Source organism: Meleagris gallopavo, chromosome 3 (assembly GCF_000146605.3).
Source record: "Meleagris gallopavo isolate NT-WF06-2002-E0010 breed Aviagen turkey brand Nicholas breeding stock chromosome 3, Turkey_5.1, whole genome shotgun sequence".
Lineage (NCBI taxonomy): Eukaryota > Metazoa > Chordata > Aves > Galliformes > Phasianidae > Meleagris > Meleagris gallopavo.
The window spans coordinates 26,343,267-26,366,494 of record NC_015013.2 but is presented as its reverse complement, the minus strand read 5'-3'; the positions used below and the strand labels follow the sequence as shown (position 1 = coordinate 26,366,494).

Here is a 23,228-nt window from a genome sequence, read left to right as displayed (position 1 = left end):
ACATCATTGCAGACAATTATGCTCAAACCAGATAACTTGCCATACCAGACAGTAAAACTGTTTAGTGATATCAAGTCATTAGCGTTCACATATATATGGCATCTTGGCCAGAAATATTTATACTATTAGTACTAAAAACATGATCAGGAATGAAACCAAGATGCCCTGCAGTCTGTTGGATTTTTTTATGCAGCTCAGTGAGGCTTTCGTTTCTGAGTATCCCTTTCCCACAGCTTTCTGTGCTGCTGTGCCCCATAGATAAAATGTTCAGGGCAAAAGTTAACTTGCAGTATCTATATTCTACACGTTGATACAGCATGAGTCGCACTACACCTCTGCTAATGTGCTCTTTTTAATCTTTCTATACAAGGATTACGGTGCTTTGAAAGAAATTCTCCTTTTCACTCTGAGGTGAAACCTGTATAACAAGTAGGAAAAAAAAGTTAGGAGAAATATTAAAACTCAAAGCAGGAAGAAGTTGAGAACTCAGGTGGCAAGGTGGTTCCAGTTTTCTTGAAAGCAATTATCCAACTGCTTCTACCTATTCTGAAAGAAATGAAGTATGAAGTCCTCCTAAATTGAAGTACAAAGACAAAAAAAGAAAAAAGCAATATATAGAAACAGTGTTGCTTTTGATACTCACCTTCTCTATAACCAGGTCAATCATGCTGATGTTTGAATTGTACAGTATCTTCCCATGTAATAAAGGTTTCAGGAAAGTCCATACCAAAGCCCCATTTGAAGATTGTAAAATCTCCTGATAAAGCTTTAGACAAAAAGGAGCTGCAAAAACAAAGACAGGTTTGCGTTTCAGAAAGTCAACACAGGTGAGGTTGGCTTTATTTATTTATTTTTTAAATCTAAGTCTTTAGTCTTAATTTACGATCTGTCACAATGGCATGCCAGCTATTATCAGCTGACACTAAATAATCAGATATCCCAGAATAGAAATTGTTTAACCACTACCTAAAACACAATTAGAGTTCTGCAACCTCAATAATTAGGTAGAAGAATATAGGGAGCTTCTCACATTAGCTGAAAAACCACTTTCAAAATTCATCTGTCCTAAAGGCTGCGTTAGTGCATTATAGAGGTAGAGATATGCATGTAAAACCTCTGCACACAAAATCATTCTTGGCAGCTGATAAAGAATAGATATTTCAACTATTAAAAAACTTATTTTTTCCAGGAAGTTTGCATATTCTACTGCGCAGCACCACCATAATATTATGTTCAAGGAAGAAAGTTATGCAACAATAGATTTTTCCATTTTATACCTCAAAAATGTATTTGTATACTAACTGATATTTTCCTTCAAGTACAATAAGTCTCTAAGGCATGAATATTCTTATTTATTATTTGAAAGGACAGGAAACAACTAGAACCTCTTGTGTCTCATCACAATTCTCTCTCAGTAGCAAAACTTCTATTGATCATCCCTTGTGTTTAGGTTTGCAATATCAACTGAGTTGTCAACTGGTATTTTCCATTTAAACATTTTTTCCATAAAAAGGAAAAATAATCAAGCTCTGAAAGTATATGTGCATCTTGTGATCAATAGATTTTCTCACTTGAATCTTCAGGAATCCCGTATTTTCCCATATTGTCCTCTAAGAGCCCCGTGATTCTGGGCATATCAACGAATAGGTTTGCATTGCTGAAAAATGGAGATTCTTCTTTACATACTGCCTTGATTACAGACTCAAGCGATCCAACAGCTGAACTTCTGAACTGTCCACCTTGCAAGAACTAGAACAAATACAGGTGAACCAGTTATTTTTTGTAGCTTTAGGGAGTAGTCCTGGTGTTCTCACCATTCAAGGAAATCAACAAAACTAAACTGCTGAAACTGCCTACAAAAATGAGAGCCTGCTGTGCTCTTTTCCGCTTTCCTGATCACCTTTATTATGGGGGAAAAAAAACTATTGTAGTTTTAGTTGACAGGGTCCTGAAAGACAATAATATATTATTACACTAAACTTTGAAAAATACTTGTATTGGGTAAGTTCAAAAGAAATGGAAATATCAAGGCAACTGGACTACAACTTTCATAAAGTCTATTCCACACAAAGTAGAAACAACTAAAATCAATTTGCATATCAATACTCACATTGAAAACAGTCGCTAAAACAAAAAAAAGTGCATCACAAAAGCCCAGTTTTCAAATACATCTTTTAACTTATTAGATATACTTCTAGTTTTTGCACATTTTGAATCATGCCAGTGTTTACAATTATCACTTGCTCAAGACTAGCATCTAACAAGGAGAGCAATCTGACTGCTTTTATGGCTTAAGAATCATCATTAACTACACTTCAAAAATGTGAAGCTTCATTCTTCTGATAACATGCTCAGTTGCAACTGGTGTGTAGTGGTAAGCTACACAGGTGCGTAAGAGGATACAGCTAGAAGACAATGTGCTGCAAAAGTGTAACTGAAGAATGCATTGAACCACACGGTACACATCACCATTGCAGATGCATGTGAGGAAGAACATAACTTAACAGATAGCATTTTGAGACTGCAAAGGTTATAAACAAAAAAAAGTGTTTTGATATTTTAAGTAAAGAAAATTGACGCTGATATTAACATTTGATTCACTGGGTTGTTTTTTTGTTTTGTTTTGTTGTATTTAACAGCAGAGTCATATTTCAAAATAGTACAGTTCTTTACATAAATAACAGATCACAGACAGTTTAGAGGTTATGCTGTTAGAAACTGTTTATTATGATCAAAGCATTTACTCAAGTGCCAGGTGCTTCTTTGTTAATTTCTGGAGAAATATACTAACGAGTGTTATTTAAAACACCTGACATCAGAATTTGACTTTTTGCATATGTACATAATAAACAAGTTAAATTTAGATTTCATAACACCATTACCTACAACTCTGGACTCAATATGCTGGTAACAAGGAATAAACTCCATAAACTGAATAAAGTAATTTTGAATCCTTCTTTGTGATGGCACAAATCAGTTACCTGATTTAAAGTAAGCCAAGATAATTCCCAGTGCTAAACATTATTATCAACTGAAATCACTAGTTGCCGTTATAAAATAAAGTTTCCTGGGTATGTTACTGATCCTTGATGAAATAAGAGGTTCAGATGTATGCAGCTGATGGAAAAGATGACTCCCAAAACTAGCAAGCCATTTTAGTAGGCATGGATATGAATAAACAGAACTACTAGTCTCCAGCCATACCTCCCCTAAGGACAGAGCATATCTCTGAGCCCCAACATTTAAGATTAACCTTAACACAGCATGTGAAGATAATCCTAGCATGTGTGAGACAATCAAGAGATGGTAACAGAAAAAAAAAAAAAAGCTAGAAAAAATCCATTTAACCTAGGAAAACAGAAGAAGACTATGATTTGTCTTCTACAAACACATAGGCAACTCAGAAGTTTTAACAGCTACATGACATTTTTTATACAATAATAAATTTGCTAGTGTTGGATAAATTGAAGTCATAATTTTATATATTTGTAACTTCAAGAAGCTTCTCAGTAATTATAGTCTTAACACAGTGCTTGTTACATTAAGCAGAGGGATAACAGAATTCAGTAATTCAGCATATGTCGTTCTGTCCTGGCCTTACCTAGTCCTGAGAAACAAACAGGCCAAAAATTCACATTGGCATAAAAGTAAATAATTTATAATAACGAACAAACGAGCAAAAATCATGATTGAAATCAGCAGCATTTTTTCCCTCAAGGGAGTTACCCGTTCACTCAATGAGAGTAGCAGTAGAAAGCAGCTCTGTATTCCAGTTATTACTGGCAGAGACTCAGTTTTTATATCATCTTTTACTGAAGTGTGTAGAATACCAGATCAACTTCACACTTTACAGATACTAAAATATTATTTCTTACTTTTCAATTTGTCTTTGAGACAAAAAAAAAAAAAAAAATCGACATCCATTATTTTAAATCACACTTCAAAAATTTTTTTCAATAAGAAATTAGGAAAGGAAAGAATCTGTCTTACTCTATGTTGAATTTCTATGTATTTCTTGCTTTAAAAAGCTTTGCTGCTTTAATTGATGATCTTTCCAAGTCTCTGAACTCGTCGCTGGCTATCAGGAAAATAAAAATCCAAAAGAATAGATTTCTTTGAAAGTAGAGGAAAATATTTAAGGAGAAAAGCACATACACAGTTTAGCCACACTTATTTAGTAGCACAAGATTGGCCACTATAGAAAAGACAAGAAGAAAACAAAATAAATAAGAATTAAAGGTAGTTATTGGAAAGCAGAAAAATGCAGTTGACCCTGAAAAGGATCTCTGTATAGCAATGGGATACAGATTCTAAGGAGCAATAGTAGGTAATTAAGAAGAAAAATTGGCTCACTCCTTCCAACAACCAGTGACAGCTCAAGAGAAGTATAAACTCTGTGTAATACTACTCCCTCAACTGCTAATCCTTGAATGAGGGTGAGGAGGGGTCGATCCAGCCTCCAACCCTTCCAATCACTCATGTACATTGCATGCACCTGAGCCTCCTGAGTTAGCCATGCTATCTCACCTGGTGCTTAGCCATTGGTTCAGGCTGTGACTTGGCAATTCCACTGCAGCACTAAAAAATAAGCAATTTTTACTTGTTCACAAAAGAAGGAACCGTTGAAGACAGAAGGGCCATTAAAAACATCATATAACTGTTTTAATTTAAATTAAAAAAAAAAAAGACAAGAGTTTTAATCCTTGACAAATGACTACTTGGCAAAAACAAACAGCAACTTACCACACAGACAAAAAAGAAACAAAGATTTTTTCAGAATACAACAAAACATGGCAAGACGTAAAAGAACAAAAAATCCTAGTGTTAAATCTACTGTAATACTGAATAATATGGGTTCCCATTCAGCAAAGATCAGATCTGTGACCAGATGGCCCTCTGCTGTTGGAATAGTTTTAAAAAAAACATTTTAAAATGGTCTTTGAGAAGTTCTTTTATTAGGTAAGCACGCAGGATTTCGCTCTGAAAAGAATGCTTTCCTTGTTGGAAGGAAAATCTTAAGTTGACATAATCAGAAGTAGTTAAAGGAAAATTCAAAAGATGTAACCTTCTGATGAAAACCACCTTTCTGGAAGTCAGAAAAGTACTCTGAAGAACAAAACCAGAATAAATATGCACAAATCATCATTTTACAGCAATGTCCTTTAGTCATACAGAAGAGCAGTTCTCAAGAAGATTCAGATCACTAGGGACAACAGTGCATTTAGGCAATGCTTATTGTAGATGGCAGCCACTAACAAGTTTGCAGTTAACCACTGAGGAATCTTTGTCATTTAGCACCAGATTCAATCCTAAGCTTTCAGTGCAGCAAATTGAGAAGGTAATGCCAGAATTGTCAGCAGGTCTTCTTATGAAAACGGACTCTTCTTGAAAGGTGGAAACTTTTTTCTAATTTATTTAATTAGCATTAAATAGAAATTAAGATCCACCATTATACCAGCAATGTGTACACAGTAACTTTAAGAGCAGGGACAAAAGGAATAATCATCTCATTTCATTACACATTTATTTCTTAATGGCAAGTAGAACAATGGCATAAAAACATTAAAACAGACAAAACAAGAATTTCATAGAAGATTCAAGAAATGCACGTGCCATCTTAACTCTTATCCCTTAAAAAAGTAAAGGTACTTCTTATCAAAGTAGCTGCTAAACAAAAAAGAAAACAACAACAAAAAAAATATCTTCATTAACAACATCTTTTACAGCATGGTGCTTCAAAGGACACTTTTTCTCTAAGTTCTTAACTTTCTAGTATAGAATTCTAGTATAGAATTTCTACTAGCAATCCTCCTTCTTATCGTACATCCCAAACATCAAAATGAAAATTAAGTTCACACAGTGAAAATCATACACATACCTGTTGCAGTGCAGAGATGTCAAACATACCAATGTTTTGAATTGCTTGAAGGAACACTGGGAGGTTTTCCATTACATGCTGGACTTTATTAAGAAGAGAGCTGATACTAGAGACCACCTCCAGTAATGTGCTTAGTACATTGCTCATCTCAGATGGTATCTTATTCTTGGAAGAGAAGGAAAATACAAGGCAATATATTTCATGTAGAAGAAGGAATTTTAAACTTTTGATGAAACATTCAAAATTATTTTATTTCTAAACCTGATTATTAAATGTTCCTGCAAACCACATTTAAAAAAACTCCCTAGTATTCTCAAAATTCACCTAAAGAATTCTATCTAGAAATTCTAGAACTGGCCTAAGACAAATTAGAAATGTAAATCCAGGTTATATGCTTATAGCTGCCAAGATGGAGAGCTGTCCTACCCAACTTCCACACTAATGGTGTCTGCAACATTCTGCCTCCTTAGAATCCAGTGTAAATGATATCTTTTCTTTCAACAGGTTAAGGGTGTCTAGTGCAACAGTTTAATATTTTTAAAATATAAGTTAAATTAAATTTAGTAGCTTTAGGAATCATATTAGAAAACACACTTTTCTTTCATATTGTTCCTCCCTTTCCATTTTTAGTATATAATGCCTTTTACATAAAATAATTATCTGCATTTCATTCCTTCCTTGACAGAAGTTCAACTGGCCTTATGCTGCTGTTGCTATGCATGTTTTGGCACTGAGAGTTTGCCTTCTCTCCTTTGTTTTTATAGGACATTTTGATATTATGGTAATATAAACTGATTAAGTTACCTGCCTATGCATGACAATAAAAAACAACATAATCTCATTATATACTTCCATCTGCTTCTTCTATCTTTATTGTATCCACCTGTCTTTGAATAAGACACTTTCTACTATAATAATGTCTACTCATAATATTCTTTTCAGATTTCACTTACACTCATATATTAAAAAAGAATACCATGTAATAAACCTGTATTTGATTAAAAAGTTAGCAAAACTTCCACAATAGTTTAGGATGAGCTGAAAAAATTTTTTTATTCTGTACTAGGAATTCATTATGCTTCACTAGAGTTCAGTAGAAAAGAGTACTGTTTTTTCTTCCTTTTTGCCACTGTAGGCTGGCATTCACTCCAGAAAGCAGAATTTTATTCTTGGAGGCATTATTTTCTGTTGTTTTTTTGTTGTTTGTTTGATGTTTTTTGTTGTTGTTTTTATAGCTTTAAATGCAGCACAAAATAAATACAGGATCTATAGTTGTCAAAATATTCTTCCTGACTATGCTACAAGTATCTTTCCACTATTTGTACTTAACAGTATTTTATTTTCAGTGACCCAAAAGATCTGAAATAAACAACTATGACCATTCCATCCAATAATTTTTCTCTAACAAGTGGAAACATCTCACTGAAAACCCACATTCAATTCCAAATAATCTATAAATCTCGACACAGCACATATTTGCTGCAGACTGCTGCATCCCCATCATTTTAATTTTGGCACTGTATTATTCCCATTATTTTCCAGGAGTATACAAACACTGTCTTCTATCATGATCATAAGTTCTCTAAAACTCTTCTACCGGGGAAAATTACTGTAGAGTGTTTTCAGTTAGAATAAACAGAGTGGATACCAACAGACAAAGCTGCAATTGTCATCATTCAGTTGTGCTAAATGTTGTTAAGAACCACAGAGACGTTCTGAACCAGTCAAAGTTATCTGACTGAGATCACATGAAATATGGCTGGTTTGCCCTTACAGAGAGAGTCATCCTGTGAGCTGGAAAAACATATTTACATCATTCCTGAAGAAACCACCTGACTTTCCAGCAGGATTACTACAAAAAAATATGTTCCAGGGTGATATAATTTTGTCTTAGGAAATAAGTTTGTAATGCACATAATGAGGATTCTTATGGTTGTTTTTCATTCCAGCGATGTCAAATCAGTGTTTCACACACAAAAATTAGCAAGTGACTAATCATATGAACTGCAAACTCTGCTAAATCTCTGACCTCTTGTGTTTTCTCTGTTGCTTTCATAATTAACTCCTCACTGATCATTTTTCTGAGGAAGCGAGGTATGGAATACAATAAGATCTACCAACCCCGTTCTTCAACTATGTTGGCTTTGCTGAGCTAAATGAGGACAAAAAGGATCACATGGCCAGTGCTAGCTTCCACAGAAAAGAACACTTGAAGCAACAAAATACTATATTTGTTAATTGAACTATTTATCTCCCTGCATGCTTTAAACCACCTTCAAATGAAAAGCATAGGAACTGAATGATCTTACCGTGTAAATTATATGACGTAAGTTCAAATTCTGTATAATCAGTACAAATGTGGTGTACAAATCCAGTGCTGGTAAAGAACATAATTCTTCCACTGCCAGGGAGGTATTGCTCTTTTCAGATAGCTTGAGCAACAGGCTAAGTACTTCTTCATCACATCTTTGAGTGAAGGTTACCACAAAGGCACTGTAAAAAACCTATCACAATGTATACATATTAAAAGTTTGTCTTCCTGGAATGCTTGACCTTCCTCTGTAGTAAATGAAATGAGAATTTTTCAAATAGCATAGCAATTTGCAGTTCTCAACAAAACAGAAAAAATCCAGCTATCAGATTGGTATATTCTCACTTTATATTCTTATAAACAGATGAATGTTTGTAAGAAACACACTTCATTTTTATTTGTGAACAGGTCAATTATATGGTCATTGATACTTTAAAGCAGGCATACTTAGAACACTGTCTATATATGTTCTAGTAGATACACTTCTTTGTAGCAGAAACACCTGAATATCAAAACACAGATATGTGAATCGTAAAATCAAACAGTATGGACTTTTTTCAGATCACAGATTTAACACTTAGGGATGCCTATATGACACAGTGATCACTCTGAGCCAGCTCACATTTCTTAGTCCAACACTCCTTTGAGGTGTTATTGTTTAACAGAAGGGACAAAAGCAGACCTAGGTAAGACAATAAAATTTGCTGAAATAATGATTTTCTTTTCTTCTAATAAAAATGTTACAGAAAGACAAATGCTTTCAGCCCAGATGTATAAGCAGTTCTTATCTTCTCTTTCTCATGAAATGTCTGGAAGAAAGCAAATGGCAGTCCAGGAAAATGACAGTTTAGAGCCACAGTACAGAACTCAGGGCTCCATTGCAGTACTCCCTGAGACAGCATCCACTTGCACTTCTTCCATTTAATGCTGATAGCAGCACCCAGTGATGGAGACGATTCACAAGAAAATCTAACTAGGACCCACAGTTGGCCAAGATATGCAATTTAATTCTTTAGTTCCTGTGAACATTTTATTCTGCAACCTTTTGAATTTCAGACTTTTTTCCATAATTTTGTCATAGAATCATGATGCCAAATCATTTCCTATACTTTTAAATTTTCACTTTTTGTTTGTGCACATACAGAGACCAGAATATGAGTGTAAATAGAATTCTGCCTGTAGCATAAAAAGGTATTGATTTGCATTTCTTGTTTTGATGGAAATCTGACTCTATTATGCAATTTGAAATTCATATCCTTATTCCCACATGAACATTACAGTTTCACTCCAGTTCTTATCCATTCAGTACTTTATCTACTGGACCAAGTCCTTCTAAATTCATTTTGCAGCCTTGTGAGTACCAGAGCTATGCCAAACACTGTAAGTTCAGTAAATAAATGCTTATAATCTTGAGATTAAAGGTTTTGCATAGTTTTAAAATACAATCTCATTGCTATAAGAATGGCTAGTGCATAACACTGAGAGAGAAAGCTAAGGGCAGCAAGCATGAGGAGCTTACAGGCTTATTCTTACCACCCCAGAAACAAGCACAGTAGCACTATATAATCACAGACATATACAGCTGCACATGCCTGTGAGTGTCATTAGTTTTTTCCAACAATGGCAACATAAATTATGCTTAAAATAGTTTTAGCTTAAAAAATTATTTGTATATAATCACTAAGAGACACAGGTCTTAGTGCTCCAATTGAACAGGGGGACGATTTCAAAAAGAAGATAGGAAATCATTGGAGAATTGAGTCAATTAACATTATTCCAAAAGATCAAGGTGCGCAGAATCCCATTTAACTGAATCACTTCCAGATGACTTCTCTCATTACCATTTATGGTATCAAAATAACAAGCTAACAATAAAGGCAGTCATACTGCCAAAAGAGTAGAAGAACAAATAATCTGTAAGTAGTCACTACTGTGTGAATTGCCTTTTTAATAGCCACACTTTTCACAAACAAAATTTGCAATCATTTCTGCAAGTAGAACATCAGTGACATCCAGTGGCTGCTTGATTGACCTCATCAGTTTATGCCAAATCTTTTCAGTCACACAGGCATTAACGGGAAAGAAAACCTTCAGTTAGTCAGCAGTTATTATTTCTACTGTATGATCACAGGGATCACAGGAAACAGCTGCAAATGTAATACACACAGGCCTTCCCTCAGAGAACTTATTCTATCCACTCTTCAGACAATATGCAATGGACAAGTAAAAAAGATAAATAAAGGTGAAGTAAAATTCATGCAAAAAGATAAGAACAGTGAGGAGCGCACCAAAGAATACAAAAAAAATCTGACTACTCTGTACAAGACTCAAATGAGGGAAGACAAAAACCAACAGAACAGCAAAACTCAAATTCAGTGTCAGCACAAAGTGAAACATTTGCTGAGTAATGGAGCACACTAATTTAGGCAAGACTGGTGCTACTATAAATTGTTGTCTTAATATTTCACATTGTTGTTTTCAAGTCCCAAATCTCATAAACTTCCACATAGAAGTTACAAATGAAAACAGAAGATTCCACACATAATTCATCTTTTATTTCAGTTGGCTCTGGGTTATTGTTTTAATTTAACACTTCTTTTTCAACTTTTACCTTTGAAAAAGAGATACTAGCTTCCAAGATGCTACTGATAGTTTCTTCAGAAATGTTGACGGAAGAAAGAATGTCCAGCCTCAATTTAGTAATATTCTGCACATAATCTTTGACTTTCATATCTGCAAGAAAATAAAAATAAGAGCTATCCCACCTGCTTAACTAAGTTCACCAGAAACTGCAGCCTCTTCTCTGGATTTTTTATGAGATGGCATAAAGGGCATTAAAACTTCATATTGTATAAGTTACTTCTACATCAAATTTAAAGGTCACTCTCCATAAAGAACATCCCTCAATAGTTTGCAAACTACATCACTGTCTTGCAAAAAAAAAAAATAAAAATGGTTGTGACTCAAAGTGTTGAAGAAAATCATAACTCACCATTTAAAAGATTAAAATTGCTGAGAAAAGCTGCCACAGGATTTTCTGACAACCATATCTCCCAATTTTCAATCAGTCTGCAATGATAACCAAAGATTCACACTTTACCAGAATTAAATCACTGACTTCAGCATGTATATGAAGTATCATGCACAGTGAAATAGTCCTGAAGAAAAAGGTCAGACACATTATGCTCTGTGCGCACATTGCACGTGAAGAAAGCACCTCCACACACTTCTGTATGCTGCTTTTATGTAATGCAGAGACTATCGCATCTTTCCCTGAATCAGGATGTCATGATGGGAAGATGTCTATGCTTGTAGTGCTCTACAAAAAATGGCTTACGGAGAAGCATAGGTCTAGTAACATCTCACTTCCATACTTTTTACTGAGCACAGAGTTTTAAAACCTAGAGATGCAAAGCATTCTCATTACAAATTAATTAATTCTAATTCTAAGCAGAGAATTCAGAGCGTTCACACGTCAGAAGTTATGTACTATATAAACACTGGATATTCATCTGCAGTCTTTAAGAAAAACTCCACTGCCCACATTTCTCCATGTTATTTCAACAATTCACACAGACCTTTAATCCTATTATAAAAATAATCAAACCACAATAGCAACAATTATAAGAGCAGCCACTTCTAACTGACAATTAATTTGAAATACAATTAATTTGAAATACGTGGTAGTTGTTTTATTAAATTACTTAAAATCTATTATTTTTCCTCAAGTAATTAAGCAACTATTTGAAATTATTTGGAGCTCAATCCTGACAGTTTATGAGCACTCATGAACCAAAAGATTAGATTGACTGCTCAGCAAAAGTATGAAGTAACCAGAATTTTGCTAAATAGCAACCTAAATAATATCTGCATTGTATTTTCTCAATTTTCAGTTACACAAAAAAAAAAAAGATACTCTGATTAAAAGTATTTATCCTGTAACTACAAAATTTAGAACACGTGCACAAAATAACATCACAAATAACCATTTGGAGTACTGAAATGTAAAAGGCTTTACTTTTGCAAGCGTCTCTGGATGTTCTCCAACATTACTTGACAGTCACAGCTGCCATCAGTAGTATTCTGTAAGGCTCTCAGGAAGCTTTCTAGATTATTAGAAAGTTTCAGGTTTATATACACCATGCTCTCACAGTCTCCCCTGTTGAAAGTCATCCACATTCTTTCAATACTCTGCAAAACACAGCAATCATTTTGTTAGCAAATTCATGAGGTCATGTTATTGCTTGATAGAGGTAGTCTTGGCAATCTAATAATGCATATTTTCAACAAGACAATATGGATAAAGTATTACTAATTTACTCACTTCATTTGAAACTGGGCAAAGATTTTCCAGAACCCAAGAGTTCTCAAAGATTTGAGTTTTGGAAAAAATAAAAATTTTTGTGAATTGACCTAACATCAAGGGGGTTCATCCAATAACAGAAATTTCAACACTTTTACCAGAAATTTCATTTCAATGAAATTGTTTTTATTTTAGGCTAACCATTTTCTTATTTCCATCAGCAAACTGAAAAAGTAAGAGCTTTCTTGCATCATGCTTTGTGTAGTTTTCACTTATTTTTTCTCCTGAATATTCACATTACTGATCTTGCTATTTTATTTTTGCAGAAGTTTGTCACAATACAATGGAGACTAGAGAAATACATTTCTTCAGCAAATGCCTACTTTAAGATATGAGTGCTGCCTCTTTCGCCTGTTCACCTGAAAAAGATGAATTTCCATTCATGTCAGCAAGTCCTCCAGGTAGACAGAACACAGACTAGAAGAACTATTTCATGACGAGAGGCGGCAAATTCTGCACTAAAAGCATGAAATGAGTATTTTGTACGTGTGTATACATGCACAGATGTGCACATATCTGTGTGTGATAACCAAAGCTCTGGATGAATCAAACTAAATGCCAGATGCTACTGCCTCCCAACCTGGATTGCAGGTAATTTCATGCACTGTTAAAAAAATAAAAATGCGGACCCCCATCTGGTAACTGCAATTGCCATTTTTAAATTGAACAGCTCTGTATTTAGCTTGATTTTCCAGCTGTTCCTGTAAAAGTTTTAAAGTACAAATGTACTCTTATTCCTGAGATTAGCACTATCATAAAATTTAGAAAAACTAAAATGGGCTGCTGTTTGGTACAATTCAGTTATTCTAGTTACTGTAATTCAAGTTATATTTACAGCTTTTAAAGCTCATTAATTTCAGGAATTCCTTCTGTGTATCACTATAACATGCCTTAGAACTATACCCATACAAACATCAGTTTCATATAGCCCTGTGGGGACAGATCATTTCAAGAGCAGGAGAAAAAATCATCTGACATTAGTCACCCAAGTATAACATATTCTTTAAACAACACCTATAGGTGTGAAAACTGTTCAAACCTGATAATGGTCTTGAACCAGAGTAATTCCTTCAATTATAGAGATTACTAAGTGACGCATTATGCCATCTTTACATTTCATAACAGCACAGAAAACGTTGCTAGTGACAACTGGTTCTTCTGTAAGAGAATGAGTCCAAAGCTTAATCAGTTAAAAATACATGTATATTGGTCAGCAAATGAAAAATTAACCAAACAAAAAGGAACAGAAAAAGTGGATTTTTTTCTAAAAGCAAATGAACATAAGTCTGATGTGTTTAAGGCATTAAGAAATATTTCTGACCAACTTTATTTTCTATTAGAGTCAAGAAGGGCTTGTTAGATTAAGTTCCCATTGCTGTTCACCATTACGTAATAAGAAACTATACCATTATGTCAATACAAGGCCTTTCTCAATGCGTTCAAATTTAATGCCAACATGAAAAATTAAGTCAAAAGCATTCATACAGAATAATTGGTTCAAGTTATTCAGCTGTAGCTAGCCAATCCACTGCTTTAGTGGCGTTATAGTCTACCTATAATTCACTCAGAAGCGGGAGGTAAAACTTACTTTATACACTTGCTCAGTTTTCCATTTCTATTAGCTGAATGCTGCCTGGCACCAACTCTTGATCATTAAAAACTTCCATAACTTTATTCACTTCACTAATCTAATAGAAAAAAAAATCCAGCAAAAAAATATGGGACAAAACCCAAATGCCTATACAGACTTGCACTTGTTCTGTGAGTTGTTCAAAATGGCAAACTGCAACTTATGCAATAGTAGAACACTAGCAGGTTGTAAATGTTTCTGAAGAATTTGGCATATTTTAGATGCTCTGTGGAAAGATTAATGAGAAAGTGTTATTAAGGAAAGAAGGAAGAGGTCCTGTTGAGTTAGAGCAAGCCCAGGAAGCAGGGAAAGAGTACCTGGCTAAACATGATAGAAGAGAGAGGAGCTGCAAGACCAACTGCTTTCACCGAGACTTTTAATCATTATGGCCAATCCAGAAACCATCCCTCTAAGAGATCAAACTGTTTTCCTGTGCCTTTGCAGTTTTCATTTCCCTGCATTAGTATGCTTGCACTGCTTTGCATTGCCCAAATTAATTTATTTTTATAAATGTTTTCTCAGAGTAAAGTCTTAACAATACAACTTGTGCACACAATGATCCAAACAGTCACAGCCATGGTAACCAACCTGAGAAGATTTTAAGAATATTCAAAATGGCAAACTGCAACTTATGCAATAGTAGAACACCAGCAGGTTGTAAATGTTTCTGAAGAATTTGGCATATTTTAGATGCTCTGTGGAAAGATTAATGAGAAAGTGTTATTTTCATAATGAGTGTATCATAACATTTCCAGTGACTACATACAACTGCAATCATTAATTAACCATGGTAGGATTTTAATATTAACAGTTATATGACTAGCCATTAATCCAATATTTGTCTGAACTGTTTCAGAATCAGAACATAATGTTTCCATAGAATTAAAAAACAGTTTTTCATCAAGATAAAATATCATCAAGTATTTTAGTAAAATCATAACTGTTGTTAAGCTAGTTTTCAGAAACACATTCCTCACAGTACCTCCTGAATGGAGATCAAAGAGCAGAACACACAACACTTATGAAAATCAGCATTTTGGAAAAATAAACCACATTTTTAGCATTGATTTTCATTTTTCAATGGGTTGGGCTAATACCATATTTGCATAAAAATGAATCTCAAATGTCTAAATAACGTATTAGAGTCACACAACAACTTCATTACACTGTTTCTCTCTTAGAGTACATGAGTAGGACCACTGATCCCATCAGTAAGACCATCTAGAACTGTCTGAAGCAACCTTCTCATGAGATTCACTGAGCATTACTTAATGCAGCAACTCTGATCTAGCAGCACTTCTATTAAATAAGTTGTTAGTAAATATTTCCCCAAAGGAGAAATTCTCTGCTGCTAGCTTAGATTATATTTGAGGAACCTGGCAAAAGTGATCATGGGCTGTTTCCTTCAGAAATTACATTTCTCAAACTGAACACTTAATATATACTAACCATAATGTGCATATATGTGTGTATATATGTATATATATATATGTATATACGATTGTGTATATATGTATAAAACTATATGTATCAACTATAGATTATATATATTCATATGTTGACTGAAAAAATTAATATTCAAATACGTGTGTATATATATTATATATATAAGTACATGTACTGTACTCATACCCTATAAGGGACGTACTGTTTGCATAAGACATCATCAATTCAAGTTATTCAGTCTTGGTCACAGTTTTTAAAAGAAGGATCTCTCAAAACTTTTTTGTTTTTTCCCCTCACATCATGAACTAATCGCTTCCTGAATTTTCTGATCATTGAAGAAAATGAATACATGTGCTGTGATCTGTTTTTTGTTTTCTAGTGCGCAAAATCAATTGCTTGAAGAGTTAGTGCAGGAACCTGAATTACTTTACGTATGATTTCAAAGCACTTGTTCATTCAAACCCTGAGGCCTAGTCACAAGAAAATGAAGAGTTTGTCAGTTGTGAAAAGCTTGAATAAAACTGTGGTTCGGTTTTCAGAGCTGCAAAGTTTCTAAAGCAACTAATTTCTTGAAATAGTTGATCCTGTAATTCCAAAGAAATCACCTTGATTATCAATACAGATTACTAAGCACACCAAGAACTTGAACCATATGATATAATTTGATACAAAATACATCTACTATACACAAAATAACATGAAACACAATGTTGTTTTATACAAAAGCACAAATTTGAAATACTATATTAATAAAAAATTGAGCAAGCTGCATATGAAGAGTTATTTTGTCACTGCTGGATTTTGGCACCTGTGTAAAGTAGTACATTGAAATTGCTTACCTCAAATCCTTTACTAAAGTTATTTTATTCCTGTTATGTTCTGTGAAATATGCAAATGTAATTTGCAACAATTCTTGCATGATCTCCAGAGTTCTGTTTTGTGACAGAGTAGAAACATTTTCGTATTGTGCATAATCAAAAAATGAATCAATGAAGTCAACTATCTGAAGCTCAGTACTGTTTGCATGCAGAGCTTCTTTTGTAACAGCAAGGTCAGCAATCATATGAAAAAGAAAGTTTTGAAAAACTGAATTAGCAATGTAAATAGTATTCAATATTTCTCTGCTAAGATGATCATCAACAAACAACATACCGGTGTAATCTTCTTTAGATTTATTTTGGAATAGTTCCAGAAAGTCAATAATATCTTTAACAACCAGCAGTAGATCTGATGATTTTTCATTAGCCATAAGATGGACCAGAGGTTGCATCACTTTAGAATAATTTTGATTATTACACTCACACAGAAAGCTGTTCATAATCTCTTGTATGTCTTCAAGTTTTCTTAACACAGCCTCTACAGATGATGTATTAAACTGCTGTATTAACATATCAGAAGTCACTGAAGAGGACTGTCCAGTGGCTAACCTTAATAGCTGAAACTCTTGGTCTATTACTGTAAGTGATTCTCTCACATTAAAATTCAACAACAAATCTTCTATACTTTTAACTACAGGAAACCAGAAGTTCTCAATGTTATCAGATATATTGTTGTTTCCATTTAAAGACGATAATGCCATGAGTATTGAGTAAGCTTGGTTTTCAGCAGAAGACAAAGTCATGAAAAGTTGAATTACAGAAAGAAAAGAATGGACAGCTTCTGTATCCAAAAGTCCAGAAACTTCAGTTGTCATGTTCTTGACATAAGGAAAAACAGTCTCTATAAGTGATATTCTTGAGTGACTGCTCCAGCTTAAGCCACCATAAAGATCATTCAGCTGTTCAAGAACATATTCAGACATCTCCATTTCTGCTGTTGGCATGCTACTCAGAGTTTCTATGATTTGTAAAGCCACTTTTCTCTTTGACGTGGAGGAACAGTTGATAGTTGAGTTTGTATTATTTGCCTGCAGAGGTTCAGCATAGAGGTATAGCTCATTCCAAAAAGCTAGCAATTCTTTAAGAAGCGAACCGTTTATATGATGCAGCTCAGAAAACTTCAAAAGAATAGAGTTCCATTCTTTAATCTGATGAATAAAGCAAGTGAGATTGTGAGTAATATCAGTCTGAAAGTCTTCCATAGCGCACAAGAAACTGTCATTCAGAGTAACAAGTTTCAGTTCTTTGACGATGTGTAAGACTGCATTGCGATTCAGAGGAAAATTACTTTGCATAAAGTCACAAGGTTTGGAAGTGGGATCACTCTGAGTTGTTACCATTTTGAAAATCCAGCAGAATTCTGCAGAAAAACAAATTGAGGCCTCTGCAGGTTCATCAGGCACATCTGTCAGCATCTCTAATAACATTAGTAGACTTTCTACTTGATTAGAGATTTCTTCTTTAGTAAACATTGACATTTTTGCTTCTTGAGTCAATGCAAAAGTATACACATCAGCTAGTACTTCTGTGATGTTCCCATGAGCTAGACTTTCCATAACACTGATGACATCAAGGAGAAGATGGAATATCTCTTCTACATCAGAGAGATCCTCTTGAAAAAGTTGTGTGATGTGCCATAAACCAGTCAGGTTCCAATTACACGAACTGTTCTCAAATGCATCCCACCAGTCTATTAGCATTCTTAAATCAGAACTCTTCCTATGTAGAAGTTTGATATTTTTAAAGAAATTGTCCAAGCTCATCTGGACTTGTTTGAATTGACCTATCAAGAACTCAATATCCATGTTCTTCAGATTTTGCACTAAGGTTAGCATGTGCTCTAGAAACTCTCTACCATTTCTTATTGGAAAACTAGTAAGACTAGAAGACTTGAAAATTTTGAGTGTCTTTCCTACCAATTTACCATTCACAGCTGCTTTTTCTGTCAGTCTCTTGAGAAATGTATTGTAGTTACCCTGCAATTCATGAGGCAAATTTGAATTGAATTTATTAAGTTTACTAAGCACAGGTTGAAAGATCTCCATCAACAAACTGATATTTTTCTCATCAAAGAAAGAGGAGCTGCTTTCCTGCATTTCAGAAGTTTTGTTTTCAAGAAGATGTTGAATTTCTGACAAAAGTTCTATTGAAGAAAGCCAAACACTGTGGAAGGGATTAAGGAAGGTCCCTAAAGTGCTGTTAGATCCATGGACTGAGTGATTGAAATGGGTATCATTTGATGTATTTTGTGAGTGACCCATTAAGTTATTCACAGCCATTTGTACTAGTCCTCCAGAATTATTTAAGAGTGTAAAAATATATTCAAGCACATTAGTGTCATTTTGTACATTAAATTCAGGGAGAACGACTTCTAAAGCTCTTCCTATAATATTGAAATAAACGTTTACACAAATCACATCATAACCAGTTACAGAGCACTCAGGGATCATAAAATTGAAAATCAAATTAAGGAAGTCTACAATGTTTTTTAGCTTAGCATTTGTCTCAGTGTTTCCCAAAGATTTCAGTAGAAATAAAATATGTTTTGCATTTTCAAGGCGAGAAGGTGACTTGTATTTTTCACTGAGATAATGAAGTCCATGGATCCACCCATCACAATTCTCTACTCCTTCTATTACACTGTAAGGTTTGAGGAAGGAATGAATATAGGATGAAAAATTCACTTGTGAATAGTTCATGTTTTGCAGAGTACTGTCAAAAATGAATTTTGTAATATTCTGTAAAACGCTAGCACAAACCAAATATTTATCTAGAGGTGCATATGTTAAGAAAGCAGCAGTATCCTTTATCTCAGCAAGAACAAATCCAAGTTCCTTTGGGGAGAGTTTGAGAATAATAGAAAGTGAATTCCCAATGGAAAACTCACTGGAACTTCTTTCTCCCTCAGGTCCTCCTGACATGAACGTATTAAGTGAAGAATTCAAAAAGTCTCTATTAACAACCTTTAGTATAGATTGCTGCAATTCAGTTATCACAACTTCAGTCATTTCTAAAACGTCATCTGAACTGTTACCTTTAAGTGAACTTGCATCATCAATTGCATTTTCAAAAACATTTTCAATTACAGAAAGGTAAGTTTCAAAATCTTTCCAGTCACTTGAATCACCACCTTCAACTATCATTTTCAACAGATTCATTGCTGACGTAGCTTCAACAATAGCCATAGTTGTTTTATTGCACAGTTCAGTATGAGTTGTATTTAAAACGCTTTCAGAGAGGTTTCTCAAATCATTTCTTAGATAGACAAAAAAGGTTGAATTCAATTTTAATATTTTGGATGTTTCTTCAAAAATCTCTGTCCAGATTTGAAGCCACGTAAAAGTGCAATGCAAAGCAGAAGATACACTTGCCTTATCTTCCAGTTTTGTTATATTATACAAAACACTGTCCAATGGAAGCAGAAGGAGATTGTAAACCTCTGCTGAATCATTTACAGAAGTGATGTTTGATACATAGAAGTCAATGCATCCATTATTTACAAGGCATTCTGGGGAGATGTCAAAAAATTGTTCCAAATAACAAAAGGCAGCTGCTTCAAGGTCTTCATCTAAAAATACGGTTTTAAGGCTGCTCAGAATATTATAGACAATTTGCAATTCTTTTTTGCCTTCTTGTACAAAAGACCAGGCCTGAAATTCTGTGTAATTGTAAAAGGTCAGTAATTTTTCACAGAGTGACTTACAGGTAAAGTTCCAGAGAAGATCAAAAGTTTCAGATAGAAAATCAGAAACTCGGTCCATATCTCGGAAATCATTCCATGTTTGAAAGGATGAAATCTCTTTTGAGGTGTTATAAAGAAACATCAAAGTGTTATTGCTCTCAGCATTTAAGAGCAAATCAGCGTTCTGATACAAAGAGAAAAGTATCTGAAGAAGCGAGTCTACACTACTACTGTTTAATTTTTGAATGTCTTTAAAGAAATTGGGAACAATTTTGCCTAACTCTTGTACTTTATATATAAAAGTTGCATTTGACAGTAATGAAAAGGAGGTATTTTCAGCATGACCGATGCTGAAAGATGCATTGACATGACTGTCAGCCAATGATGCAATCTCATAGAGATTCCTTAGAAAGTTTTCACTTAAGTATTTTAGATGGTTCAGAGTAGGACTATTTAAATCTTGCCAATCTGTTAGGATATTTTTGAGCAATTGCATGCTTCTATTAAGACTGTTTTATTTTCTGTAACAGAAGATATAAAACTAGATAAAGACTCCAGTACCTCCTCTACTTCCACTTGACCTATGTGAGAAACCCTAGAATCAAGTTCATGAGACACAATTTTCACCATTTCCCAGAAAAAATCTGTCTTCTCCTTCATCCAAAATCTCAGACGAGCCTGTAAATTTTTTTGTATTTCATTATAGAGCTCAGAAACTGCAAGTGAGACATTTATCGTGGATTCCTCCCCTTTCATCCACGTAATCACTTTACTCAAGGCAGTTTCCATTTGAGGTCGGAGGCTTGAAAGAACTGAGAAGTCAAACACTACAATTTCTTCTACAATTTCTGCAAGATGTAAAATGTCATCCATTTCCTTTTCACTTGAAATCCATATATTTTCTTCTGTCTTCAAAAACTCTTTTATAGATGTCAAATTCCTGAAATATTAAGCACAATTGTTTTGTCTCATTAGTTACCTAGCAGGCAGGCAGGAGTTGAATAAATATATATATTTTATAATTTTAGAATATAGTTGTATTTACTTAAGTCAAAGAAAGATCAATTATTATTCAAACAGCAGTCAAAAAGTAATTACTACAAGACTTGAAATAGCTTAACTGATGATCACTTTGGTTTTCAAAAACATGGAAGAAAAACCTGAAAAGTCACAGACATATTTAAATTAAAACCTGAATATAGGTATCTAGGTTATAAAAGAATGCATTTATCAGCACTTATAATTAACAGTGTAAACCACAAAGAGTCAAACACCTTTTGTTTTAAGTACCTCATACATTCTAAGGTTGAAGATAGTTTCTCCTTAAGTATGTTCTTTTAGCACTTAAAAAGCAGAAAGCCACATGTAGCATTTAAAGTGTTTGTGAAGGATTTTGTGTCCGTTTTGTTAGTACTATTGCAGAAAAAAACAGTGCATGCTGTAGAAACAGTATTTCAGATATTTCATCTTACTTACAAACAGTTTGTACTCTAAATATTAAAATCATTTAAGATTTTGAAAAATCATCAGTTACTTGCTTTTAGAGCCCATTTGAAATTAAAATGCCTATCAAGTTTCAATGAAAAGCACAACATGGCCTGTTTAAACAGTAGAGGCAACATTCCAAAGTATACTGAAGACAACATATGTCACTTTTAAACTTTCAATTCTTCATCTTTAAATGCAATGATGGTGGGTTTTTTGTTTTGTTTTGTTTTTTTCCATTTTACAGGTTACACAAGGGATTGAAATAGCAGATAGCTAAGTAGCTGCAGAATGAAAAATAAAGTCAGGGTCCAGAAACATATCTTACTGGTAAGAATGCTTTCTAACTGTGATCATCTGCAAAGCATAGTAAACAGTTAATAGCATTAAATAGCAGAGGCAACTAGTTTAAGGCTGTTCCATGAGGTATATTTTTCTTGTTTAAACAGAGTGGTGATTAAATGTCTTCTGTTGTACTGTTCATTAGAAGCATTATGTAACTGTGATAAGCAGCCTTTGTAACATTTTTTTTTACTTACATTGCTGCCCAGTAACGCTGAACAGCATTAACTATTTGAAAGAAAAAGGCACAGTAACTATGTTAAAGAATTACAAGCCTCGAAAGTAGAGATGGGGTAATGAGTTCCACAGATAAACAAATCGCATTGACTAGTTCAACCTTACCGTGCCCAAGAAATAAATGAGGAATAATCTGGTAAATCTTGCAGAAATGCTAATAAATAATGACCTAAGATAGTCTCCAAACCAAGTTTCTGACTAGAACATAGAGATGCTTCTAATCCACCTGCAAAAAATAAAAATTTCAATACCAAAAGACAGATCAAGGAAACTTTATGAACGACTTGATTATCTCACACTAAAACAGCCTGAAAAACTTCTATCAGATGTAGCAGGACTTGTATTTCTCTCTCTCTCTGTGGATAATCATTGAAGTAGATGTTGAAAGAACAAAATATGCAATTTTTAGTAAAGTATTTTATCTTAAATTCTATTCAAACAAATGAATTATCAATAAATATCAGTTCTACAGAAGACACATCTGTATCAGTCAATCCATTAAAGAAAAAAAGGAAATATAGACAATATCTTTAGAACTAAACTGCAGAAAGACTAGAAAAAATAAATTAATTTTGTTATGTAAAAAGTGCACTTAGTGCTGCACTCAGAAATTGAAATGTACTTTATATTTTTTTCTCCTTGAAATTACATTAAAAAGAAAATAGTCTTGTGAATTCAGTTATTAATATCTAGAAATCCAAATTACCTCAAATGTAATTGATTTTAAAATTGTGCAATCAATTCAATTCATATTTTAACAGTTTATTTCACTAATACAGTTCTTTGATTAAAGAAAACTGCTTATTTTCTTTGCATTTCTTTTCTTAGCAGCCCACTTACTGATGAAGTATTGAACACATTTCTCATTAGCTTTATGAACAAAATGACAGAGGGCAGAAAAAGGAGAATGTTTGGAAAAAACATACCGGTAGCAAGATCAAGGCCCTTCATAAATCTTTATAATTGTCATTAAAAA

The 23,228-nt window shown here is 33.9% G+C and overlaps 1 protein-coding gene across 1 annotated transcript in view; it reads right to left on the bottom strand.

Moving 5' to 3' along the window:
• ABCA13 (ATP binding cassette subfamily A member 13) overlaps positions 1-23,228 on the bottom strand; it is a 170,318-nt gene that overhangs the window by 123,221 nt on the left and 23,869 nt on the right. Inside the window, 7 exon segments of the mRNA XM_031552699.1 lie at positions 644-783; positions 1,572-1,749; positions 5,879-6,043; positions 8,188-8,382; positions 10,801-10,922; positions 11,182-11,258; positions 16,468-20,703. Of these exon segments, the coding sequence (XP_031408559.1) occupies positions 644-783; positions 1,572-1,749; positions 5,879-6,043; positions 8,188-8,382; positions 10,801-10,922; positions 11,182-11,258; positions 16,468-20,703 (5,113 nt within the window).